Source organism: Alexandromys fortis, unplaced genomic scaffold (assembly GCF_014885135.2).
Source record: "Alexandromys fortis isolate MF-2015 unplaced genomic scaffold, M_Fortis_MF-2015_v1.1 scaffold_58, whole genome shotgun sequence".
NCBI classification, from domain to species: domain Eukaryota; kingdom Metazoa; phylum Chordata; class Mammalia; order Rodentia; family Cricetidae; genus Alexandromys; species Alexandromys fortis.
The window spans coordinates 6,316,921-6,343,205 of NW_026067940.1; the positions used below are offsets into that span (position 1 = coordinate 6,316,921).

Sequence of the window (26,285 nt, forward strand, 5' to 3'; positions counted from 1 at the left end):
TGAGGGGCGGGGGGGGGGGGCAACAGGAGGGACTCAGTCCTGGAAGCACTCCTTGATAATAGCCAAGCCCCTCCTCTGGGACCCCAGGAAGATGAGTGCTTGTGCTCCCTCCACAGTCACTCACCAGATGTGTTTGCAGCTGGGAGGGGCGCCGTGGCTTAAAGCTCTTATCCTCTGTCTCCTTAGGTGTCTCTTGGTCTCCAGTTGATTCTTCTGGAGCTGGGCTTTGGTTCCTGCCCTCTGGACTCTGCCTGAAACACCCACCATGGGGACACACGGCAGGAAAAAGTCATGCTTGCTGCTGCTGGTGCTGGCTACAGTGACCCTGGTCTCCTCTCCAGGTAAGAGTGCCTGATTCTATGGTTAAGTCATTACTACCACTTAGGCGGCAATTCCTCTGCATTGCTGAGGCCATTTTCTTGCTGAATTATTCCCATCTGTGAATCTTACCTGACCTGTGGAGTTGGGAGGAGAGGAAATGGATCCTGGTTATGTTGAAAATGAAGAAAAATGGCCCAGAGAAGCTGGATGGCTTACCCTGTGTCATCAGAAAACGCAATGTGGCAAAGCCAGATCTCCATGCCAACCATTGGAGCTGTGACCTCTAGAACAACACTGCCCAGTGTGGTAGGCATTGCCAAGTGTCACCCCTGAGCTAACATGTGATTTAATGATGCCTTTGGCTGTATTTGCCTCATAGCCAGTGCTCAGTGGACACCCCAGGCCATGGACACCTCCAATATATTCAGATGTTTTTCCCTGAAGAATGCACCAGGGTCCCAGACCCAAGGGGTTAACAGGTACTTCATAGAATCCTGAGAGACTTTCTGGAGGCAACCTGGATGGGAGGGGCAGAAAGGGACAGATGAGGCCGAGCAGAGTTGCTGACAGAGGGTCCCATCTCCATGGTAATCTCCGTACTCAGATTAGAGATGAGAAACAGCTGGCAGAGGGCAGAGAAGGGAGCAAGCAGAGCTGGAGAGTTTGTGCCCAGGAGCTGGGTGTCTCCAGGGCTTGTGCTGAGGGGCCAGCTGGCTACTGTTTGGCTGTGCCTGAACCCCACACTCAGGTCAACAGGAGTTTCTTTTTTCCCAAGAACTCCATGGGAGAAGGAGCACTCATCCCACAGTCCTGGAGTCTAGACCCTACCCTGGAATTTTGCCCACAAACCTCCACGACACAGCCGTGCCTTCTAGATCTTTGTCTAGGCTGGCATGCTCAGAAGCTCTCACTGGGTCCCTGCTGCTCTGATTCGCCCTGCACCCAGCTTGATGGGGTGCTGAGGAGTTGGGCTCGCTCCAAGACCCCGGGCCTAGTTATCTGCCCCAGGGTCCTCCAGACTGGGGGAACTAAAAGCAAGAGGTGTGAGCACCGCTCAGGCTACCCTGATCTAAACAGGTCAGAAGGAAGCTGCTAAAGGGCCAGGACCCGGGCTGCTGTCTCCCATGTGTGGCCCAGTCCTCCATCTACTCTTATCTGAGACCTGGAAAGTGCGTCTCTGTTCTTGGCTTGCTCACCTGATCCTAGAGTAGAGCTCTGAACCACTCACAGCCCAGGCAAAGAGAGGCGTGGAATCTTGCTTCATACAGCATCTCTCTGGCTCCTTCCTCCCACTGCAACATGTCTGATGTCTTCTCTGGGAAAACAGTAAATGGGGGCAAAGGTGCTTTGCCCAGGACTTTATGTCCGTGCATGGTCACTTGTGGGATGGGATATACGGGTATGTCCGTAGCTCTGGAGGGAAGTGTGGGCCATGTGACATTGTCTATGCACCAGGGGCCGTGGGGTCCGGGTGTGAGTGAGGCGCAGCCTAGACCCTAATACCCTCCACTGCAACCCCTTTCAAATGCATTTTGTTTTTCATTCCCGGAACTTCTGATGTCAGGTCTCTGGGGTGAAACCAGGGCCTCGGATGGTTCTAAAACCTGAAGTCAGAAATCATGGCCACTGTGGTTAAACATGCTGGCTGCAAAATGAGGCTGGATGAGGCAGATCTCCCCTCTTGCTTTGAGGTGGGGCAAGTTGTTAAATCTTCCTAAGTCTCAGTCTTTGTTGGTGAGATGAGAATCACTCCCCCTTCTTAGAATTCAGAGTGTGGCATCAGGTGACAGTGAGCAGTTGGGCCGACAGCACTATTCTTATTGTGGCTTAATTATTACCAGTGAGTAGAGCTACTTGTGAATACGTAACATACATATGGAATGAGCAAGCAGGGCTGAGTTCCTGGAAGCTGCTATTGTATAAGGTGGTTCCCAGCAGCCGGCCACCGCCGCTGTCTCCACATCCTTCCGTTTCCTCCCTCCGGCCCTCCCTCTCCCCTCTCTGCAGGTGGTCCCAGCTGGGACAGGGCCCCCACCCTCCGCCTTCATCATTAACTCTGGATTAAGCTGGGCTTTCCAGGGGGAGATGATGCAGTTGCTGTCACACACCACCTCCGAGGCCTCGGGCAGCGGCAAAGGAGAGTGACAAGCACTTGGTGTGGGGTGGGGGTGGGCAGCAAGGACAGGACTCAGGGGAGGCCTTCCATAGACCACTCTGGAAGTCTACCCCATTCCTCAGACAGAGGGCTGCTTGACAGATGTCCCCACTCCCAAGAGGCCAGAGCTGGGCCTCAGCTGCAGCAGAGGGACTACGCTTGGAAGAGGGCTGGAAGCTGGATGTGCCCAGAAAGAAGCCACTAATTGGTTAATGGAGTTCCCTCCTCCCATCCCCCCCCCCAACCTGACAAGGAGGGTCTGAAATCAGCTGCGTGGGAGATAGGAGCCAATTAAGGGGCCTGGCTCCCATCTGATCCCACAATGGCAGAGCCCCCACTGTGCTGATGCAGGTGCAAAGTACTGTCCAGCCCTCTGCCTGCCGACCCTGTTCTGGTGAGATGGGACAATAGTTTATGCAGAGCAAGGTGGTGACTGAGATGGGGCTGGCAGATGTGAACCCCCGTTTGCTAAGCAACACTACCTGCCTGATCGGCTGTGTGGCCCATTGGGCCTTGTTTCCCTGCGATGTGACACAGTTTATAAAGTTGTCCCCACTTGACATGCTACCGCAACCCAACATCCAGCCTTCCATCTCCCCCGACCCCCGTCCCCAGCTGGGTCTAATAGCTGGTGGTTGCGCTTGCTCGCTGTGCCCAGGCCCTCCTTATTTCCTCCTGCCATGGACCTGGGAAGTGAAGTCTTCCTCTTTGCATGGGCAGACACCAGATCAATACCTGGGGAGGGGGCTAGAACTTGCCAAGGAGGCCCAGCCCAGCCTCTAAATGAGCCCTTTTCCCTGGATACACTTCCCTAGGAGAGCCCTGGACTCTAGAAACACACACCCTTCTCTGCATTTCCTGCTGTGATTTCCCATGTGCCACACCTGTGTGAGGTTCTCTGAGCGTCTCAGTCTTGTCCCTGACACACTCTGTGACACGCCCGCCTGTGCTGTCTGAGCGTGGTTTCCTTCCCTGTACTGCAAGGTCCTTCAAGGCAAGGGAGCATGTATCTGATTTTTCACAGCCCAGTGCCAGGTATAGAGCAAATGCTCACTGTGTGACCGTAGGTAGGTGACGGACAATGCACACATGGATTGATGGGACTTTCCCAGCCTTTTTAAATTCATTAAAATTAAAATTAAATTTTGGTTTCTAAGTCACCTTCTAGATCCTTGGTAGCCACGAATGGCCACTTACTGGACAATGCAGAAAGTGAGCCATCCCCACTAAGTTCTGCTGGACAACATGCCCTTAACATTGGACTTGGACCGTCTCACACCTTGAGCCTCTGGTGGTATCTCCTATTTGCAGGATGGAGTTTTGTCCAGGCAACCCCAGCTACCTTTGGACCTGTTTTCGAAGACCAGCCTGTAGGCTTGCTGTTCCCAGAGGAATCCACAGAGGATCAGGTGACACTGGCATGCCGTGCCCGAGCTAGCCCTCCAGCCACCTATAGGTGAGCCATGGATGCTGGGAAGCCCCGGGAAGCCATAGGGTTCTCCTCACATCAGCCCTACACGTTCAGGCCTGAGGTCCCACACCAACATCACTCCTCCCTGCTGCAGGTGGAAGATGAATGGCACTATTATGAACCTGGAACCCGGTTCCCGTTACCAGCTGATGGGGGGCAACCTGGTCATCATGAGCCCCACCAAGGCACAGGATGCTGGTGTCTACCAGTGCCTAGCCTCAAACCCAGTGGGCACTGTCGTCAGCAAGGAGGCGGTCCTCCGCTTCGGCTGTGAGATCCGTGGGAGCCAAGATGTTGGGTGTGGGTAGATGGGGCCAGGGGAAGGTGCCCAGGAAGGACAGGTGGCAGCCCCAGGCTTTCCTGCCCACAAATGGCATGGTAGAAACTGCTTCTTCCCCATGGAGGAGGAGCTGGGGAGCCCCAAGCTCGAAGACGGTGCCTGAGCCCTGCTCTCCTTCTCCAGTTCTGCAGGAATTCTCTAAGGAAGAGAGAGACCCGGTGAAAACCCACGAGGGCTGGGGGGTGATGCTGCCCTGTAACCCACCTGCCCACTACCCAGGTAAGTGGGGCTCCTGGGCCACAGCGAGTGGGGGCTGCACCAGAAAGGACATTTAGATGCTGGGGAGAGGAAAGACAGGACAGGAGATGATAAGCCTCGTGCTCCCAGTACCTGAGGACAGAGCTGAAGCCATCTCTTCCTTTTACATGTCTCCTCAGACCCTGTTTAGAGCTACAAGTTCTCCTGAGCAGGCAAAACATTCAGCATGTCAGGATCCTGCCCCAGCACACCCTAGTCTCCTCAAACTCCCTTCCTTTCTAGGTTTGTCCTACCGCTGGCTCCTCAATGAGTTCCCCAACTTCATCCCAACGGATGGGCGTCACTTCGTGTCCCAGACCACAGGAAACCTCTACATTGCTCGGACCAATGCCTCAGACCTAGGCAACTACTCTTGTCTGGCCACCAGCCACATGGACTTCTCCACCAAGAGTGTCTTCAGCAAGTTTGCGCAGCTCAACCTGGCGGCTGAAGGTCAGGACCGTGGGCTGTGAGGCCGGGCTGAGAGAGGCAGTAGGCTTTGGGACTTCCCTTGAGCCCAAGAAGAACAACTCAGAGGGCCTGGGTCCCTGCTGTCAGAGACCCATACACCGGGTGGGTAGCTGATCTTCCTTGGGTGCCCTGCCCAGGCCCCCAGGGGAAAGGGAATGTTTACAAATTCCAAATATTTGTGTTTGGAGATTTGTGGTTTTTGGAAGGCACGGCCCCTAAACACAGACCACCTCCCTGGAGTCCTTTGTGTGTGATTTCCATGTTTTTCTCCCCAGATCCCCGACTCTTTGCTCCCAGCATCAAAGCCAGGTTCCCCCCAGAGACCTATGCACTGGTTGGGCAGCAGGTCACCCTGGAGTGCTTTGCCTTTGGGAAGTAAGTACCATAGGAGGGACAAGAGTGCCCTGGGACTACGCAGAGTTTCATTTCAAAGCCCCTCAGAAGCAGGGAGGGATCCCGGGATGAAAGAGGGCAAAGTCAGCAGGCTAGCAGGGTGCTGGTCACACAACAGGCATCACCCACCACCAAACGAAATCAGTTCTGCCAGGAGGACATTACATACGAGGGCTTCATAGGCATGAGCGAATCCTGGTCCTCCTGACAGTAAACGCGGCCCTAGGGCAGTTTGAGGAGCACCCAGGGCTAGAGGCAGGAAGCACTATGTGCAAACCCCATCCTGCTGGTTCAAAGCCCCCGTTCCACCGCTTGCTGACTCAGAGACCTCTGGCAAACGACCTAACATCTCAGTCTGGGCTCCCTGAATGGTGGGTGGTCATGGTAACAGTGCCCGCCCTGTAAGATGGTTACAAAGATTAGACAAGTTAATGGATGCCAGGCCCTGAGAATGACACTTGGCATTTACAAGTGCCGCATGAATGTTACATTAGGTCTTTTAAAAATTACGACGGAAAGCCTCTCTCTTGCTCTCCCAGAAAAAGGATCCATGAGAGCAGGGCTCCTTGGTCATGTAGGAAATGATTGGGCTTCCAGAAAACATGTGTAAGGAACATTTGGGGGGGGGGCGATATGTTGACCTCTCTAGAGTCAGTGGCTCCCTAGCCCATCTTAGTATACAAATTACTAATAAAATGTCTTGGGAAAGTGGGGTGATAGGAAAGGGGATCTGTAAAGACCCTGGTCACAGGGCACTGTTGACCGCTGTGGTGCGAGGGCAAGCTGGCTTCAGAGTACAGACCACATGGAAAATCAGCTGCACTGGCTTCCCAGCTGTGGCTGGGAACAGGGGCCTCCGATAGGGGAGCCCTCTTCTTGGCCCTTCCTTGAGGATGTTCCCAGTCTTGTTTGTGCCCTCTTTCCCTCTGTCTCCTCCCAAACGAGTCCCCATCACCTTGCCCAGCTCTTCAGGAGGGCCCGTGAGTGTGAGTGTAGGCTCTGGGGACACATGAGGCGCATACCCAGCTCAGCTCACCCCCTCTGGCTCTTTCTCCCCTGTCAGCCCTGTTCCCAGGATCAAGTGGCGTAAAGTGGATGGTTCTTTGTCCCCGCAGTGGGCCACAGCAGAGCCCACCCTGCAGATCCCCAGCGTGAGCTTTGAAGATGAGGGCACCTATGAATGTGAGGCAGAGAATTCTAAGGGCCGTGACACCGTCCAGGGACGCATCATTGTGCAGGGTACAGAGCTGGAGACACCTCCCTTCTCTTTGAGGAAACAGCATGAAAAATCAAGAGACTGGAAGGCCTTGCCCTTGCCAGGGCTACTAAGCATAGTGGGAGAGGCCATTGCAGAGCTCAGCAGGGGCATACAAAAAGCACACGTCTTTCAAGAGATTTAGTTGCTAAATCAGTCACTGGCACGACCATAGAGTGCCAGCTTTCTTCTGCCCCCCCCCCCCCCCCCCCCCCCCCCCCCCCCCCCCCCCCCCCCCCCCCCCCCCCCCCCCCCCCCCCCCGTCTTTGTCTCTCCATCCCAGAATACCAACAGCGCCCTCTGCTGTCGCTTACAAATACTGCAACCTTCTAATTCCCTATTTAGTGAGCCTAAGGCTCCTCCCAGTCAGTCCAGGTTTTTTCTCTCTTCCCCACAGCTCAGCCTGAGTGGCTCAAGGTGATCTCAGACACAGAAGCCGACATCGGTTCCAACCTGCGTTGGGCCTGTGCAGCAGCAGGCAAGCCTCGGCCCATGGTGCGCTGGCTGAGAAACGGGGAGCCTCTGGCCTCCCAGGTAGGAAACCAGGGCTCCCTCCCTCACCACCACCCTCTTCTGCTTGCCTGGCCCTCTTACTGGCTGGGCCAACCAGGAGGTCTTGGGATGTCCTGTTGCTTCTTCCCATCTCAGAGTCACGTGGCCACAGGTGGGTCACCTGTGCACAGAGATCTGGGATCCCACCAAATGAGGGCGTGATCCTAAGTCTGGCTCCCAGAAGGCCTAAAATACTAGGGAGGCCTGCGCTCATGAACCCCCAGCCTGATTCTGGCCTACAGCCTCTGCACCACCCCTCCTGTCCCTTCTGTCCCCCAACAGTCCTGATTTCCCTGCTCTGCCTTGGTTCTTCTGCACAGAACCGAGTGGAGGTCTTGGCTGGGGACCTGCGATTCTCTAAGCTGAGCCTGGAGGACTCGGGCATGTACCAGTGTGTGGCGGAAAACAAACATGGCACTATCTATGCCAGCGCCGAGCTGGCTGTGCAAGGTAAAGGAGTAATCCTGGGACCTGCAGGTTGTGCTGGGTGGTGTGAGCCTTTGCTTCTCCAAACACACGCTTGCATGTATACATCTGAACACACACACACACACACACACACACACAGTTTCCTTTGGTTTTTCAGTAGCCCCTGAGTAGCACCAGTTTGAAGACACTAGACTGAGTTATCCAAGGACACAGCTAGACAAAGCAGGCTTGCCACAGGGAGTGGTGATTTAACCTAGCTCTTTCAGCTCTGTGGCCTGTGGCACCCGATTCTCTGCCTCAGCTTCCAGATTTCAGAAATGTTTCCTGCTGGTGGTGGTGGCGCACACCTTTAATCCCAGCACTTGGGAGGCAGAGGCAGCTGGATCTTTGTGAGTTCAAGGTCAGCCTGGTTCACAGAGGGAGGTCCTGGACAGCCAGGGCTGCTACACAGAGAAACACTGTCTCGCAAAACAAAACAAAGAAATGCTTTGCACTGCCCTTGACCACTGCTTTAGGGGAACTGAGACGCAAAGGGCTAACTGTGAAAGGCCTGACCTTTGTTTGACAGGGGCCGAGGAACGTGAACCCCTTGAGCTTGCTACGCAGGCTTTTTCTGCTGTAAGATGGACATGAGGATCCTTTATTAAGTTTTTAATAGGCTCAAAAAAGACCTTTTTAAATTTTTTATTTATATGAATGCTAATATTTATATGTGTATCACATGCCCATAGAAGTCAGAACAAAGTGTTGATTCTCCTGGAACGGGAGTTATACATGGTTGTGAGCCACCATATGGGCACTGGTTCGCTGAACTCAGGTCCTCTGCCAGAGCAACCATGCTCTTAACCACTGAGCCATCTCTTCAGTCCCAAGACTCATTCTTTCTTTCATTCATTTATTCAACATCTCCTGAGAAATGAACAAAAAAAATCACTGCCATCAAGTACTGTCCAATCCAATTGAGGGAGAGGAATAAGTAAACGTGAGGTTCATGCAGACAACTCTAAAAATGTGGTATAAGGAAATCCACCAGAGCCGTGGTCCTGAGGTGAGCCAGTGAGATGGGCAGTCAGGGAAGACTCTCTGAGGAAGCCATGTTTGAACGTGTCCTGAAGGAGCCAGCCTTGGAAAGATCTGGAGAAGCACAAAGATCCTGAAGCAAGAAAGACTTGGCAGAGTCAGAGGATTAAAAAGGAAAGCTGAGGGTCGGGGTGGGAGTGTGGGGAGTATGGGGGGCTGGAGCCATGGCTCCACAGGACGCTGGCTGCTCTTGCAGAAGACCCAGGTTCTATTACAAGCACCCACATGGTGGCTCACAACTTTCTGTAATTCAAGTTCCAGAGAATCTGATAGCCCTCCTCAGGCCTCCTCATGAGGGTGTTGCATAGACATGCATGCAGGCAAAACACCTGTACACATAAAAAGATAGATAAATAGATCTTTCAAAGGAAAAGGAAAAAACTGAAAGCAAGACAGACGGTTGGACATGTGTGGAGGGAGAGAGTGGAGAGAGATATGTCGGCACAGGGGTGGACTCGTGCTCTAGAGACACTGCTGTCACGTGAGAGGCTGGTCTCCAGTGGCACATAACGGTCCTTAGCACATGACCAGGTGACATCTTAATGGGCGGGGGGCTGTGGCTATCACAGGGTAAGTATGTAAGTAGCCTCTCTCCTACAGCCCTGGCCCCCGACTTCAGGCAGAACCCTGTGAGACGGCTGATCCCCGCAGCACGCGGGGGAGAAGTCAGCATCCCCTGCCAGCCGCGCGCAGCCCCAAAGGCTACTGTGCTTTGGAGCAAGGGTACTGAGATTTTGGTGAACAGTTCCAGGTAGGTTCTGTGTGCCACAGCTGAGGCTTCTTGTTGGTCAGTCCCCTTCCCATGGCCACAGTGTACCTATCCCTGGGGTGATTAGATCTTCTGTGCCCTTGCTGCAGAGTGACTGTAACCTCAGATGGCACCTTGATTATCAGAAACATCAGTCGATCGGATGAAGGCAAATACACCTGCTTTGCTGAGAATTTCATGGGCAAAGCTAACAGTACTGGGATCCTGTCTGTGCGCGGTAAGGACCGTGGTCTGTTCAGACCCTTGGTCCGTTGCCAGGGTGCTCTTCTGCCAGCCATCTGCTCCTGGCTCCGTATACTTCTGCTTCCAAGACTACCTCAGAACTCAGTTTCTCTTGGGACCACCCTTGGCCAGTCTCCAGAAACTGGTTGCTTATGAATTTTCTTCTTGGGGTACAGGAGAGAGCCTCTCCCATGCCTGGGGCCTTTCCATCCTTTTACACCAAAGAGCCTTATTTTGTTGTTGCTGTCTTGCTTTGTAGACGCAACCAAGATCACTCTAGCACCTTCAAGTGCTGACATCAACGTGGGTGATAACCTGACCCTCCAGTGCCATGCCTCCCATGACCCCACCATGGACCTCACCTTCACCTGGACCCTGGATGACTTTCCCATTGACTTTGATAAGCCTGGAAGTCACTACCGGAGGGCCAGTGTGGTAAGGCCAGAGGTCTCATAACTCTCCCTTCTTCCAGATAAGACAGGGGACCTGATATATCCTCAGTCATCACCACCTTCAAGCCTTTGAAAATTCTCCCTAATGCCCGAGGCAGCGCCCAGCAAGCCCATCCTGGGACTGACAGCCACCATTCCTAAATCCCCCCAATGCCTTCTGAGTTAGAATCAGCTTTAGCATTCTGGGTGACCCAAGAGAAGCTCTCTGCTACTGTCCCTCTTCCCCAGTACAAATGTCATCACTAACTTGGCCCATGCAGGCTGTTTTATGTGTCACACTTTATTGTTCAGTGGTACCAAGTAGCTGATTCTTCCCATTGAACAGATAGGGAAACTGAGGCACAGCGGGCATAAATGCCATACAGCAAGAGAATCCAGGTTCCGTTGATACTAGTCAGGGCTTCCTTCTGACTTATCATACCTTGCTGTTCCCTGTGCACAGAAGGAAACTGTTGGGGACCTGATTATCCTGAATGCCCAGCTGCGCCACGGAGGGAAGTACATGTGCATGGCCCAGACAGTGGTGGATGGTGCATCCAAGGAGGCCACAGTCCTGGTCCGAGGTGATGGGAGTCAGCTACCCCAGTTCCCTGAAAGGTGACAGAAGCCACAGAGATGGACACATCTGACCCAGTGTACTCTGCTTCTCGGTACAGGTCCCCCAGGTCCCCCGGGAGGTGTGGTAGTGAGAGACATCGGAGACACCACTGTCCAGGTTAGCTGGAGTCGTGGCTTTGACAATCACAGCCCCATTGCCAAGTACACGCTGCAAGCTCGCACTCCTCCTGCTGGGAAGTGGAAGCAGGTTCGGACCAGTAAGTGTGAGGCCCCACCTGGAGCAGTATCGATAAATCCCCCACTGGGTGCACAGCAGGAGACAGGACAGAGGGTCAAGAGCTAGCCCAAAGCCGGGCGGTGGTGGCACACGCCTTTAATCCCAGCACTTGGGAGGCAGAGGCAGGCGGATCTCTGTGAGTTCGAGACCAGCCTGGTCTACAAGAGCTAGTTCCAGGACAGGCTCCAAAACCACAGAGAAACCCTGTCTCGGAAAACCAAAAAAAAAAAAAAAAAAAAGAACTGAGCTCAAGGCTTCAAATAAGTTTGGTAGTTTGGTTCTCTATCTCCAGGGAGCACCTAGGCAGGCAGGGAAGCAGTCATAACCAGTGGGAAGGTAAGGAGAGGATGAAGGAGGTACTTGGTCTGTGCCCTTGATGCCTTCAAAGGATCATTGCTGGAGATGCCAGCACACTCAACATATGTGGAATGAGGGGCACACAGCATTAGCAAAGGCCCTGAGGCATCCGAGCTCAGCAGCTTTTCAGCCAGAGTGATTGAAAGCTTAGCATGTGGTAGTACCAGGATGAGGACAGAATATGAAGGTCACACAGGCCCAGAACCTGCCCTCATCCCGGCAACAAATGGGTGCTAGCCACTGACCCCTGGGGCCTTGCAGATCCTGTGAACATCGAGGGCAATGCCGAGACTGCCCAGGTATTGGGTCTCATGCCTTGGATGGACTACGAGTTTCGGGTTTCAGCTAGCAACATCTTGGGCACCGGGGAGCCCAGCGGGCCATCCAGCCGAATCCGGACCAAGGAAGCAGGTGAGTGTCTGGAGTTCTAGAGGAAGCGCTCAACAGAGGGTGCCCTAGCAGAGCTGGAACGAAGTCCCAATCTGCTCACCAGTCCTGGGCTCTGATGTGAAGTTAGAGGCTACTGCGTGGACAAACAGCCTGATCCAAACTCCTTTCTGGAAAACACACCTGCCGGCGGCAGATCTAGAATCATTGTTTCAGCCAAGTTTTTAAAGACAGGAGAACTGATTTGAGCAAGGGAAGGAAGGTCACACTGGGAGAGCCTGGTCTTGGACCTAGGACAAGAACCTTGAGCCATTTTTAAAGGTTACACAAACTGCAGAAATCAGCTAATGAGGAAGATGTCTGTGAGCACATGTATACTTGTGTGGGCGTGTCCACACATGCTGTGGGGGGACTAGGGGAACTGTCAGATTCCAGGCCCGTTTTAGCTGGTATCTGTAGAACGGAAGGGATAAATTGGGATGTCCCATCTAAGATGCTCTCTAGGCACGTGCTGGGAGATTTCCTCGCTAACTGCCCGCTAACATTAACACATCTGTGTTGCTTGGCCCTAACAGTTCCCTCAGTGGCACCATCAGGACTCAGCGGAGGGGGCGGAGCCCCTGGAGAGCTCATTATCAACTGGACTGTAAGTGGGCGGGGACAGAGATGCAGGCAGGCGTCTTGCCTCTCAGGCGTCACGCTCCTTTCGCTCCCTTCCTAGTTTGTTTCCATACACAGTGGCAACAAGCAGAAAGGACCAGTGAGTCTCTCTTGGAGGCTGGAGGCTTCCCTCCCTCCCTTCTCCCCTTGCACCCGTAGCCTCTCGTGAAACTCTTGAGAAGGCACGAGCATCCCAGGGCCACTCCTCTGGGTGAAGACTGGGCGGAGCCAGATGAATGGGCAGGGCCGCATACCCATGACCCCTGGCCCATACCATGCTCTTGCCCCCAGCCCATGTCACGGGAGTACCAGAATGGAGATGGCTTCGGCTACCTGCTGTCCTTCCGCAGGCAAGGCAGCTCCAGTTGGCAGACTGCCCAGGTGCCCGGTGCTGATGCCCAGTACTTCGTCTACAGCAATGACAGCATCCATCCCTACACACCCTTTGAGGTCAAGATCCGAAGCTACAATCGCCAGGGGGATGGGCCTGAGAGCCTCACTGCGCTGGTGTACTCAGCAGAGGAAGGTGGGCTGGTGGGCCTGGGAAGGAGAAGGGATGCCCTATGGGAGGAGAAACAAGCCTAGGGTATGCCTGGGGTCCCTGGGATCCCCCAAATCCTAAGCAGGTGTAGTCCTAGTCAGGGCAACTCTGGGACACTGAGGTGTCTTGGGAGCGTATGCCCATTCTTTATTGGTCCCCAGAGCCCAGGGTGGCCCCTGCCAAGGTCTGGGCCAAGGGGACCTCATCCTCAGAGATGAACGTGAGCTGGGAGCCTGTGCAGCAGGACATGAATGGCATTCTCCTGGGGTACGAGGTGAGCACCAGCTGGGGCTGCGCAGAGGTAAGGCTGGGCTCTCCAGAGTGGGAGGGAACATCTGCCAGCCTACTAGTCATTCCTCCTGGGATGGCTAATTCCTCAGCAAGAGGATCATTTCCCCGCCAGCCACCCACTTCCTCTTTCACCCCATACACTGGACACCTCCCTTGGACTGGACACTCAGTTGAGAACCCACAGATGCAGGGCCTCATAGCCACGTGACCTTGCTTTCCGGGTCTGCTGACCTAGAGTGCAGGTTATCAAGTTAGAGTCTACCACAGGACCAGCCTGGGTGGAGGAGAAGCCTGAGGACTGGGTAGCCAAAAGCTTCACTGTACACGTTAAAACTTGCCTGTTTTAGATCCGCTACTGGAAAGCCGGAGACAAAGAAGCAGCCGCTGAACGCGTGAGGACCGCAGGGCTAGACACTAGCGCCCAAGTCACTGGCTTGTACCCCAACACCAAGTACCACGTAACTGTGAGGGCCTACAACCGCGCTGGCACTGGCCCAGCCAGCCCTTCAGCCGATGCCATGACCATGAAGCCCCGTGAGTGTCTGCCAGGGTTAAGGAAAGTCGTGTGCCACGCGGTAGGGACTTGTAGGGGCTTTGTTTATCTAGTAAACCACTCGCTATTCCTGCCACGTGGTCTGCACCAGGCAGAAGCAGGTCAGGGGACCCTACTGAAACTTCTGGATTTCCATGGTGACAGCTTGCTCTAAGAATTCCTGCTAAATGGGCAGGCATCAGAAAGGGGCTGGCTAGTGGGAAGGGGTGGCCATGGAAGCATATGGCAGTGTCTCCCACCTCCCCTCCCCTGGCAGCACCGCGGCGACCTCCTGGCAACATCTCCTGGACTTTCTCAAGCTCCAGTCTCAGTCTGAAGTGGGACCCTGTGGTACCACTCCGAAACGAATCCACAGTCACTGGCTACAAGGTGAGGCAGGGGCACACGGAGCTGCCGTCAGGAAGTAGTCATAGAGAGCTGCAACCCCTAGCAAGAAGGTCTGAGAAACAGGAGCATGGCATTTGGGGTTAGGAAGCCATGAAACACAGGCGCTCTGGGTGGAGGCTATAAAAACAGGCCCATGGTGCAGCAGCCAAAGGAGCAGGGCAGCAATGGGCCAGGAGTCTGAAAGTTTACTACATGCACGCTTGCCTTCCACCGATGAGAAGCCTGGGTAGTGGGAAACTGAAGGAGGCAAAAAGGCAAAACCTCGAGGGTCCAGGAAGCCGTACCTGGAAACTTCTATCCTGCAGATGCTGTATCAGAATGACTTCCACCCAACTCCTACACTCCACCTCACCAACAAGAACTGGATAGAAATCCCAGTGCCTGAGGACATAGGGCACGCCCTGGTACAGATTCGAACCACAGGGCCGGGAGGGGATGGGATCCCAGCAGAAGTCCACATCGTGAGAAATGGAGGTACTGCCCCTCCCCTCCACCCTCTACCCCTCAGCAGTCCTGGTCCCCCAGATACTGGTGAAACGATTGTCTCCAGGAGCCGACTCTACTGTACACTCCCAAAGAGAAAGGAAAAGGCAGGCAAGAATGAGTAGTGCCCATGTCGCTGTCCCGTCCCCACCCCAGAACCACCCCAAGGCACAGAAGGCAGTGTACCTCTTTTATGGGAATACAAGGGGGCTGGGGACCAAGAGCAAAGGCCCCGGCCAGTGCTGTATGTATGGGTAAAGCCAAGAACACCGCTGGTGTTCAGATCTTCACCTCTGTGTGCTCCTCAAGAGAGCTCCCGGTCCTACTGCGAGGGTGGGGTTGGGGGCAGGGGGCTCCACCCCACAGTTTTCTCTGCTGGTTTCAGGCACAAGCATGATGGTGGAGAATTCTGCAGTCCGCCCCACCCGCCCTGGCCCCCTGCTCTCCGGTGTGGTGATACTGATGCTCACTGGCTGCCAGAAGCTCTGATCTGATCACTGCCTGCCACACCCAAGCTGGACACCCGCCCTAACGGACACAGCTCCCCCTCCAGTGCCAAGGTGGTCTAACACTGTGCCTGAGAGTGGTTGGCTTAGACCCAACAGTACCCTTTATGTAGGAGGTAGGGTATCTCTATTCTGCCGCAGGATAGAAACCATGCAAGGAATTTTTCTTTGAATCAGGAGGCACTGGGCAGTGACTTTCACGATTAACACTGGGCCCAATGCCTGGACCCCTTGGGGTCCTGGACAGAATGAACAGGCCTTTGGACAGAAGGCATTTGATATTCATCTTCAGATCAAGCGGGTGGCCCTCTGGGGTCACACGTGGGCACTGCCATCTGAGACAAAGGTTCCAGGCCCAGCAGGAACATGGACAGCAGCAGGCTGAAAACATGGTCTATACGTTTCCCTCTCTGAAGCAGAGGGACCTGTCTTCTAGTCCTCGCTGGAGAAGCAGCGCAGCTGGTCCCGGCCTGGTCTTCCAAGGCTCCCAGGCAGTCCTTCCTGTTTGGTAGCCAACAACCAGACCCCAGGTTACTGGGGAGAGGAGCTCCAAAGGGTTGAGAGGCTACAGCCCCTGATGGAAAGGGTACCAGCCTGGGGCCAAGGTCTATTCATCATGCAGGTGGCACTGCCCTCTCAGCCAGCACTGCCAACCCAACCCTGTCACCCTCCAGACTGGATGACGGAGTGACAGAGCCACTCTAGGTGGCTAGGGGACTCAAGGGCTTGTCTTGAGGTGTTGCCTTGCCCCATCGAGATGCCTCCTTCCTGGCCCCTCCAGGGTATGGGCAGGTGCCCAGCTGAATGCCACTCTTCCCTTCAGCTCTGCCACAGATGTATGCCTGCCTCCACCTCCCAGAACTGCAGGCCCTGGAAACCAACCCTCAACACAGCATCCATCCTCCCTCCGTCCTGGGATGGAAAGGCCTCTGAAATGGGCCAGCACTAATGTGGCCATGCCTGCTTCCGGGAGTACCCTCCACCACCTGGCCACAAATGCTCCCTAAGCTGCCTAGATTACTCTCTCAAGTCCCCAGAAGAAAAGGGGGTTAATAAAGGGGGCAGCCTACCTTGAGTTCGGGGTACATTACCAGTACAGACCAGACTACCAGAATTGAGGAGGCCTTATAGCTCGGCTGGCCCACACTCGGTCCTTAACAGATGAGGAAATGGAGGTTCAGAGGGGCTTAGGGACTTCCTACGGTCCCATGACCCGTAAGTGACAAGACTTGGTCAAGCACCAGAGTCTCCTGCCTACCTGTGGGAGGCACAGTGGAGGAAGGAGGTGTGGGGCTGAGCAGCCACATCCTCATCACTAAGGTGGCCGAGGCCTCCGGAGGATGAGCCCTCTGCTTCGAGAGGTCCCGGCTGTGAGAAGATCAGCGTGGATGAGGCAGACTTCTGCTGGGAACTCAGGAAGTGGTGCTGGCCGGAAGCTTCTCAGGCCCTCCAAGGAGAGAGGCCAAAGCAAGGACAGAGTTCCCGAGACCAGGACCCTGCGGCAGCCTGGCCAGGAAACCCAGGTGTCCACACCTAGGCCCATAGGAACTGCAGGGCAGGCGTCTCAAGAGGCAGCTGCCCTGTTGCTCCATGGCCCATTTCTGTAGTTTACAGTTAGAGCTCTATTTTGTTATGGGTTTTTAAACTTGAAGCCTTGCTCTGTTTTCCTGGGCAGGTTTATGTTAGGATTTACCCACCACAATTTTTTAAAGACGTACACTCACACACCTCCTCTCCTACTGTCCCCAATCCAACCCCTAGCTAGGGACTGCTTTCCTGGAACTGATCAAATTCCCCTCTCCTGCTCCCGGCACCTACAAGGATGCTAGGGGCTCAGCCATGTGATCATTCTCCCTCATCAGGACCCCAAAGTTAGTGTAGCATCCTTCTCTACCCTGTGCTGGCTAAGATTTGGCTCGGGCCTAGCCCTGGAAAGGGGAACGGAAAGAAACCCTCCAAGGTTTATCTATTTCCCACTGCCTTGGGCTGCAGGAGGGATGCTAGAGAAGATAGCCAGTGGATGGGCACTTAGGATTGTAGAGAAGTGGGTATCTAGAGCGAGCTGGTTTGGCGCTGGACCTAGCTCGGGAGGTGGGAGGAGGCTGCCCCTTTTCTTCTGACAAGGTCCATGAAAAGCAGGCAGGCTGCTGGGAGACCTGAGAAGACTTAGCCCTGGGCAGGCAGAATTTGTTTGGGGGGATGCGGAGCGGTGCCAGCCGTCTGGGGTAGTCTGGGGCTCCAAGTGGAGTGTTAGTGACGGCGTCACAAGACCAGAGGTGACTCACTTGTAAATAGAAAGACTCCTGTTGAGGAAACTTGGACCCTGACTGGCTAGATGAAATGGCTTCTCAGAGACTTCCTGGCCAGGCTTGGGAGGCTGCTGGGCTTGCTCCTGCTGTGGTCATGACTGTTAGGTTCCATCCATGCACATTAAACCACAAGAGGTAAAAAGGGACAGCCACAAATAAGTACTCTGCAGATGTCTCTTGAGGGACAGGGAAGTGCTCTCTGTTCTGTCCGTACGGGGACTCAGGCCACCACTGAGCTCTCTGCTCCTTGCCGTGTGATGGTGTCTGATGGTGTGGATGAAGAGAGTGGTTCTGCCATCCCCGGTGGCAGGTGACTCCCAACAGCAGGGGAGCAGCGAGGCTACAGGGCTTGACAAAGGACAGGAGAGGACAAAGCCAAGGGCTGAAACGCCTGAAGGAACGAGGAAGGGGCTTCTTTTGAGTAAGCTCTGAGGAATTCTGAGTGCTCTTGCAGGATCTTGGATGGGTGAAGTCCTGACTGAAGGGGTGGGAGGTGCTGAGTCCTTCTAGAGCTGAGATCTTAAGAATCAAAATGCCTAACACAGGAAAGCCTTAGCGGTGCCATCTGCTATGGTCCCCACAGCTTAACAAAGCCATCAAAGGGACTCATCCACCACAGAGCAGTCCTTACCCACTAGTGCCTTCCCCCATGGGCATTGCCTCTCCAGTCCCCAAAGCCATCCTTGCCTGTGCTCTGGCCAAGAGCTCAATGTGGCTGATGAGGTTTTCCTCCCCTCATGCCTTTCCCAGGGGCACCAATCTTTTCCTAGTGTCGAATAGCCAATAGGACTCCTGCATGCCAAGGGACAGCGGTGTAATCATACCTGTTACTAGTTCAAGTGTGGTGTCCTGTCTCACTAGCCGAGACCAAACCTGGCGAGGGGTCTCTGGGTAGGATTAAGTGGGACCCTAAAGGATGTCAAGAAGCTCACTGGAAACAGTGCTGGGAGCTGGGAATGGGGTTGTACCTCTTGAACCTGTATATATGATCACAGCCTCTGGGAAAGCAGGGCTTTAAAGGAAAACTGTAGAGGAACAAAATAGGCCAGCCAGCTTTGTCCAGGTCCAGGAAGCCCCGGCAGCCTACGGCCTACAGTTTCTTTAGAGGAGACTCCACCTGCCTTGGCACCAGATGCCTCCAAGTCAGCCCCCACTTCAGAGCCTGGACAGCTCTGATCTCGGGGCTTCGCTGGCCCACGGATGATAGTTCCTGTTCAGATGCGACCCCTCCACCCCAGCCCACTGTTCACTCTTGTAATAGTTATTTATTGACTCTGGTAGCAAGCAGTTCTTAAATAAAGGTGTTTTCTCAACCTGCCCGGGCAGCTGGCAGTGGCTGCGGTCTTCATCACTTCACTAGAGCGTCCGGGCCTGTTCTGCAACTCGTGCATCCACCTTTCACGTGGCCAACTCTGAGGACGCTGTACACAGTGCAGACTGCTTCCTCTAACCTGGAGGAAGACAGGCCAGGTGGCTGGCGGTCAGGCACCTGAGCAGGTCTCACCTAACATACTTGGGGGACAGAGACACTTTCGGGTCCCCTGACAGTACATTTGACGTGTTGACTCTCTTGTCCTAGAGGGAAGTCCGACTGGAAAGGAGGTGACTGTTGCTTCCGATCAATCAGGGTGGCTCCAAGAGGGGAAACTCCTAGGCTTGACACAGCAGATGGCATTACAGGCGAGCTCCTGCAGGAACACTCAAGCAGTCCTCGTTCAAACGTCACTGGTGTCAAGGGAGTAGGACGCCATGCTGGGTCCCAATTGTTTTGAGGCAGGAAAGGAAGATGGATGAAGATCCCTCCAGTCGATGCTTAGCTTTCTGACCAGGGCCTTTCCGGCATGCCAGGTGCTCCACAGACCTCCTGCCTTTTGTCAGCCTCTCCGTCACCTTCCCAGGGCAGTGAGACACACAGAACCTAGGGAACTGAATCGGCAGGGGGCTTGCTGCAGAAAGCATGTGCAGATGCAAGTAGGATCGTGCTAAGTTGCTCAGGCTGGCCACGAGCATCCTGTGTAGCCTAGACTAGCCTTGAACTTGTAATTCTGCCCCGGTCCCCTGAATAGCTAGGATCACAGGAATGTAACCATGTCCAGTTAGAACTAAGTTATCATCTTTACAAAACCCACCTGAAAGTCTTTTGTTCTCTTCTCTGCTCAACTGCTTCAAATTCTGAGTCAAAATTCAAGAGCCCAAGGCATGCAGAAAAGGCTATGAACCAAGCCATCCTAGCCACCTCATGTCTGACGACTGGCCTGCAACAGAATGCAGGGAACGTGTTAATATCGGGTCCTAAGGGGTTACCATCTACACAGTGTGAAGCAGGACCCTTGAGCTGTGTGTTACCGAGTTTACTGGAACGGAATCCTTCAAGGTCCTCTTTAGAGTGAGCTATCCTTGAATGTTTCCACAAACTGCCTAGGACTAAATGACATTCCCCAGACCCAGGACTTGATTTTACAAAACAGCTTCCCTCGGGGGAGCTCCCTGGGCCCCCACAAACACCTGTGTCAAAGCTGAGACTGCTTTTGTCATATGGCTGACAACAGAGCAGGGTCAGAACCTGGTCTTCTGAAACCCATCCTTTCTGGGGTGACAGACAGGTGTAACATCTCAGCCTCCTGGTGTGACACAGTATGTACCTGTGTAGGGCTCTTCTCAGAATGTCGGAGTCACTGCCCATGAAGCTAATCGCAAGGACATGGGGCAAGTCCAGGCTGTGGGGCAGCATGCAGACTACTGGACAAGCCTGGCACTCCAGTGCACCAATCTTAAGGAACAGGAGGGACTCGCTAGAAGATTGCAGAGACAAACACCAAATGCAGCACATGCATCTCTGGTAGGATTACAATTACACTAAAATGCTTAAAGGTTTTGAAAATGAAAACTGGACAGAAGCCGGATGGAGGACCAGCAACTGCTCAGTTGGCAAAGCAACTGCTGCACATGCACAAGGCCTTGAGGACATGAAAATCTGGGTATGGGGACGCACACTGGGAATCCCGGCACTGGGGAGGCACGGGGACGCACACTGGGAATCCCGACATGGGAGGCACCAGGACGCACACTGGGAATCCTGGCACTGGGGAGGCACGGGGACGCACACTGGGAATCCGGGCACTGGGGAGGCACGGGGCGGGGATGCACACTGGTAATCTCGGCACTGGGGAGGTATGGGGACGCACACTGATAATCCCGGCACTGGGGAAGCAGAGACAGGTGGATCCCTATGGCCCAGCAGCCAGCCAGCCTCGCCTCATCTGTGAGCCCCATGTCTCAGCAAAAGGCTTGTCTCAAAAAAAATAAACCAAAGAAACAAAAACTCACAGTGGATGCCATCTGAAGAACAACCAAGGTTGACCTTTGGCCTCTACACCACGCGTGCGCTCACACACACACACAGAGGCAAGAAATAGTCATCTGTGTGTCTAGTTTTCAAATGATTCTACAATATCAATATTTTGGACTCTTATGAGAAAAGGTTAAGAACTGATGAACCTGGGCAGTCTATGGTGGTGTGCAGGTTTGAATGAGCCGTCCTCCTTAAGTCTCGGACATCTCGTACTCAGTGGCTGTTTGGAAAGGTTAAGTGTGACCTTGATGGAGGAAGTATGTCACTGGGGGTGGGCTTTGAGGTCTCTCTCTGCCTGCTGCTTGAGGCTTGAGACATGAGCTCTCAGCTGCTGCTTTAACCCCCTGTGCAGTTACTTCTGCCATCAGGACTCTGTCCCCCTTGGACTGTAAACCCCAAATAAACCTTTTCTCTAAGTTGCCCGTTTTGTGGTGTTTTAGCACAGCAACAGAAATATAACTAATATAGGTAGTCACTAGACCCTGCTAAAGTTAAAAGTAAACATTAGTCATCCTTTGCTCCGAACTTGAACTGAATTAGCATCCCAGGGCCGGGGCTGAGGAATGTTTAGTGTTCAGAGCCATCCAGGTGACTCTGGCACAGCTACCAAAGAGAGCAATGGTGAGGGAGAATTGTCTGTATTCTGTCAATCATGTTTTAAATAAACGCTGATTGGCCATTAGCCAGGCAGGAAGTATAGGCGGGAAAACCAGACAGGAAGTAGAGGTGGGACAATGAAAACAGGAGTATTCTGGGAAAAAGGAAGCTCTTTCCCAGTCCTGCCCAGACCATGGAAGAAGCAAGATGTGACCTGCCCCACTACGTATTAGCTCTTATAACGTATACCAGACTGAGCTAATGGGCCAATCAGTTTATATCTAATGTAGACTCTCTGTGTGATTTTCTCTGGGACTAAATGGCTGGGGAACTGGGCAGGACAGAAATCCCAACGATGGCTCTCATGTTACTGAGCAGGGCCTTAGGACTCTGCCACTCCTGCAGGTAGACAAAGGGGAGGAGAAATGCTATCTTGCCCTCAGCTGGCCCCCAAGGGTTCCATAGGCCAATTATCTCAGACTCCGTCTAAATGATCCTCAAGAGCCTTAAGACTGGATTTCCTAAGGGGAAAACGAAGCAATGGTCCTCCCCTGAGGATCTTGGTGGCTGTAAGAAACCAGTACACTTGGCCTTTCCAAGAACACAAACCCTAGGTATAGATAGTGCAAAGAGGAGGAGCAAGACAAAGGATTGTTGCAATGATCAGGACATTCAATTTGATACTGAGTTCAGAGGGCCATCTAGAGAGGACAGGGAGGGCGGAGAACCTATTAACACTAAGATGTCTATCAGCTGGGTCAGGTGTCACTGCTCACCTTTATAACACACAGGCAGCCAATACAAAGCAATCTGTCCCAAGCATGCTGTAGGAAACCCAAGGAAATGAGAACCAGGCCAACTGTGGGACAGTTTCTACATGTGGGAAACCTTAAATAAAATAAGAAAGGGTTAAGTTGCCATACAGTTACTGTGAATTGTTTTTATTGAACAAAAATAAAAAGTTTCCACCCAATCTGCTAATAGTACATTCTGGTTCGTACACACTGTTCAGAAGTGGAGTGGAGGTGGTGGCACACACACCGTGAGGTGTGGAGGGGAAAGCAAGCTTGGAAGACACAACTCCCCTAGGAACAGAAGCAAACCTGCAGTGGGTCTCCTGAGCAGCCAGTATGAGAAAACCTGCTGCCCTGCACAGTGGTATGGGGAAGAAGCCGCATCCTCCAAGCTTCCTAGCCAACCCCTATGGCTCTGAGAGGCCTCTCTTGCCACTCTCACGTATAGGCTGGCTGAAAGGTTACAGGCTGCTAAGGCTGTTGTGGTCATCAAACCTCTTCAGCAAGCCATGGACAGCAATGCTCACTAGCACGCCGCCAACCACGCCACAAGCAATCCCTATGCCCAAGGCTGAAGCCACCTTCTTTTGCCACTTTGGGAGGTGGGGCTTAGAATGGTTGTCCAGATTAACTTCCCAGCCTGCATCGACTAACTTCTGGTCCTCAGTAAGGGACTGATGGAAATTCAGGTTTACCAGCTTTGGAGGGAGGACCCTCAGCCCAAAGTAGAGCCTCTTGACAAATCTCAAGTTTCTGAGCAGCTGCACATCACATCGGTATGTCCCCGAGTCGTACTCATAGGCGGGGTGAAATCGCAGAAAGTGAGAGTTGGCTCGGAAGGGTTTGAAAACCTCATCATTAGTAGAGATGATGCCCCGAGCAAGCTTCCAGGTAAAGCGGAAAGCTTCCTGTCCCACCTCCAGGATGTCTGGGCTGAGACAGCTCAGCTCAAACTCCTCCCCATGGGCAATGGTGAAATGGAGCATCCCACAGATCCAGTTGGCCAGACACTCCAAACGCTGGGACTGGCACTTCCTCCTCACTCCATCAGGACCCACCTCGCAGACAGTCTCCTCCTTGTAGCCAAGGCCACAGGTAACAGTGCAGGCCGTGGCATTGACAATGACTCTCCCCACAGCTTGCTGTAGCTTCTCAGGGATGGCGAGTGTTTTAGGTGATGTCAATATCAAAGGCAGGTGGGTTATCAATACCAGACTCCCAAGGATAAGACGAGGGGCCTCAGTCTTCATGTCTCAGTAGGCAAGTTACCAGCAGGCATTCCAAACAAACACTGCACCGTAACACAGATCCTCCAGCTTGGAATACCCTTGGTGTTGAGAGATTAGGATGCATTGCTGTCAGCAAAACAGACACATGCGTGCGTGTGCACAGAAGTGCAGCCCTCTTCCCAGGGGAGCACAGGCGGAGGGAAAGACTTACACTACTGATGTCTGACTACGCTTGCCAGGGCCATCCTCACAGGTGCCATCCTCGTCACTTCCTCCTAATGAATTTACACCCACAGGCTTGAGAACAAAAGAGGGAAAAGACCTCAGAAGCCCCAAGTCTACCTCCACATTACCCCAAATGCACGAGTCAACTCTTTCCCTCCCTCCCAAACTGTGGGAGAGTTTCAAAGTCCCACACGAAATCTGACCAAACACAAAAACCAGTCTTAAGGGAGGGGTGAGGTGGGGCTGGGTTGCAATGTTCATCTGAATACCTTGAACTCTCTATTGTGAATGTCCCTAAACCACAGCTGCTGAAAAGATAACTCTGGACTTGACTCCCCAAATTTCCATTTTTCTTTCTTTGTAAGCTAAGATCGCCCTGTCCAGTTTCAGGACGGTCGCTTTGAACAGTGCACTAAAAACACTTCCCCCCTCCCCCCAGTGTCAACTACCTTCATTTGTAAAAACTTTTTTTTAATTAATTAATTTATTTATTTATTAAAGATTTCTGTCTCTTCCCCACTGCCGCCTCCCCTTTCCCTCCCCCTTCCCCAGTCAAGTCCCCCTCCCTCGTCAGCCCAAAGGGCAATCAGGGTTCCCTGCCCTGTGGGAAGTCCAAGGACCACCCACCTCCAAAAGGACTGGGAAGCAAGGTGTGATGACACCTGGAGGCCAGGGGCAGGGTTGCTGGCAAATTCAAGGCCAGCCTGGGCTACAGGAGGAGACCACTGTTCTCAACAGAAAAGAAGCTCAACAGAGTGCTGGCAGAGTGACTGCCCAGCGTGTAGGAAGCTCTAGGTTTGATTCCCAGCACCACACAAACTGGATGTGGCAGCAAATTCCTTATCCCAGCACCCAACAAGATCGGAAGTTCCAGGCATTTTCAGCTACAGAGGAGTTTTAGAGATACTAAAGGGTGTGTGTGTGAAAATTTAACCTACCACACCCTTCCAAAGGAGCAAGTGAGACTGTGGCGGAGGCAGCCCAGAGGCAGTTGTCTTGTTCCAAGTACTCTCTTTCCCAAGGGAACCAGGATGCTGAAGCTGCTTGACTCTAGAATGCTCTATTTACCTTGCAGAACAGAGGAGCTCACTGTTTGTTTACATCACTGAAGGTTGCTATGAAACAACTATGATGATAGAGATGGGTTCTTAGAGACAAGACAGGATGGTTAGTAAGTAGACTGATTTGGTATTAGTTAAAACAGTACCAACAGAGCAGTGGTTCTCAACCTGTGGGTCACAACTCCTTCGGGTACTGAACGACCCTTTTGCAGGGGTCACTTACCAGATATACTGAGTATATCACGATTCATAACAGTAGCAAAATTACAGTTATAAAGTAGCAACAAAAACAATTTAAAGGTGGAGAGGGGTCACCACAAACAGATGAACTGTATTAAAGGGTTGCAACCTTAAGAAGTTTAAGACCCAAGGGAACTAGAGTTCTGAGACATCTTATTCTTATGAGACAGTGAATATTCAATATGGATGTTAAAGTTACTTAATCAGAGAAAATGACTATCAAGAAAGAGTGTAACTATATTTAGGCTAACAAAGACCTTGGAAGGCTAGACCCTCCAGGACATGTTACTGTAACCTCTCAGAATGCCTAGCACTGGCCTCTTCAAAGCTTGTACTGAGTTAAAAAATATGAAAAGAAATTCTAGATGACCTTTTATTAATTAACACCAGCTTTTAGCTCAAATCATTTATTTCTAGTTTGTACAAAGGAAGAAATCCAAACTGTCTGACCTTCCCAGACCCAAATGACCAGAGAAAGATCTAAACTCCACACTTAAATTCTATAAGCCACAAAACAAAGTGGCTGCTGAGCTCCAGAGGCAGGCAGCTTACAAACATCTGTACTTGTGGTTTAATAATCATCTCATTTTATTTACAAAGCATTAAAGATTTAGCAAGAAGTACCCAAGGCTAAGTCTCATCTTGTACAAAACTACAGAATATTTTAAGAAACAAAATGGAGAGGCAGGGGAAACAACAAAGAGGAAAAGAGAATATACATATATTACACAAATCAAAAATCCTAGCTCGAAGTAGACGGAAGGTTTTTGAAATGACAAAAAATTCCAAAAGCATAAATAATGATTAGGAGCTGCTGTCAGAGACAATCTGGCAGGGCCTGAGCTGATTGTCTCAGTAGCCAGGTAATGGAAACAGACGCAGCACTAAGCATCCAGATGGAGGAAATCAAGCCCCTTCACACAGGGAAGGCAGAAATCCCTGTATTGGTTTGCACACTACTGCGGGGTGCTGTACAGAGAGACACGATATGAAGAGAATATCCACAGATAAAAACGTGTCCTGTGAGCCACTTACCAATCACAACCATTGGTCTCACTCACACTCGAGGAAGCAGCACCGGCAATGACTCTGGGGACTTCCTGCAGTGTCCACTGTCACTTCTACCCCACAATATAAAGTAATCAACGGGTTTGGCTATCTGAAGGAGCCTTCACCAACTGATAGAGATTTCACAATTAGCATAGTATTTAACCCCTTTCAATGCTGAGAAAGTATGACCCATGGCAAGCCAAAAGCTTACTAACTAACCCTTTCCACACTTGGCTTCCTGACTTTGGATTTTCAGAAAAATTACAAACACTTATTGTACA

The 26,285-nt window shown here is 52.6% G+C and overlaps 2 protein-coding genes across 3 annotated transcripts; one reads left to right on the plus strand and one right to left on the minus strand.

Annotated features, from left to right (window-relative positions):
• The first annotated feature begins 209 nt into the window (after positions 1–209).
• Positions 210–15,156, plus strand: Cntn2 (contactin 2). The gene is made up of 22 exons (XM_050147674.1): positions 210–341; positions 3,788–3,932; positions 4,042–4,217; positions 4,411–4,506; positions 4,768–4,977; positions 5,271–5,370; positions 6,452–6,627; positions 7,041–7,177; positions 7,516–7,645; positions 9,305–9,455; positions 9,563–9,690; positions 9,955–10,130; positions 10,590–10,710; positions 10,804–10,962; positions 11,601–11,750; positions 12,302–12,372; positions 12,678–12,912; positions 13,089–13,201; positions 13,566–13,752; positions 14,028–14,140; positions 14,464–14,632; positions 15,027–15,156. Exons 1-22 carry the CDS (start codon positions 266–268, stop codon positions 15,128–15,130), a joined length of 3,123 nt encoding a protein of 1,040 aa, XP_050003631.1. The 5' UTR covers positions 210–265; the 3' UTR covers positions 15,131–15,156.
• Positions 15,157–19,251: 4,095 nt separating this feature from the next.
• Tmem81 (transmembrane protein 81) lies at positions 19,252–26,142 on the minus strand. 2 transcript variants are annotated; one of them, XM_050147681.1, is made up of 4 exons: positions 24,592–26,142; positions 22,182–23,526; positions 19,586–19,711; positions 19,252–19,382 (listed from the first exon to the last, which is right to left on the minus strand). In XM_050147681.1, the coding sequence occupies exon 2, from the start codon at positions 23,447–23,449 to the stop codon at positions 22,661–22,663; it is 789 nt and encodes a 262-aa protein (XP_050003638.1). In that variant the 5' UTR covers positions 23,450–23,526; positions 24,592–26,142; the 3' UTR covers positions 19,252–19,382; positions 19,586–19,711; positions 22,182–22,660. The 2 variants fall into 2 exon arrangements, with proteins under 2 accessions (XP_050003638.1, XP_050003636.1); XM_050147679.1 differs by having other exon boundaries at positions 22,182–26,142.
• Between the last annotated feature and the right edge of the window lie 143 nt (positions 26,143–26,285).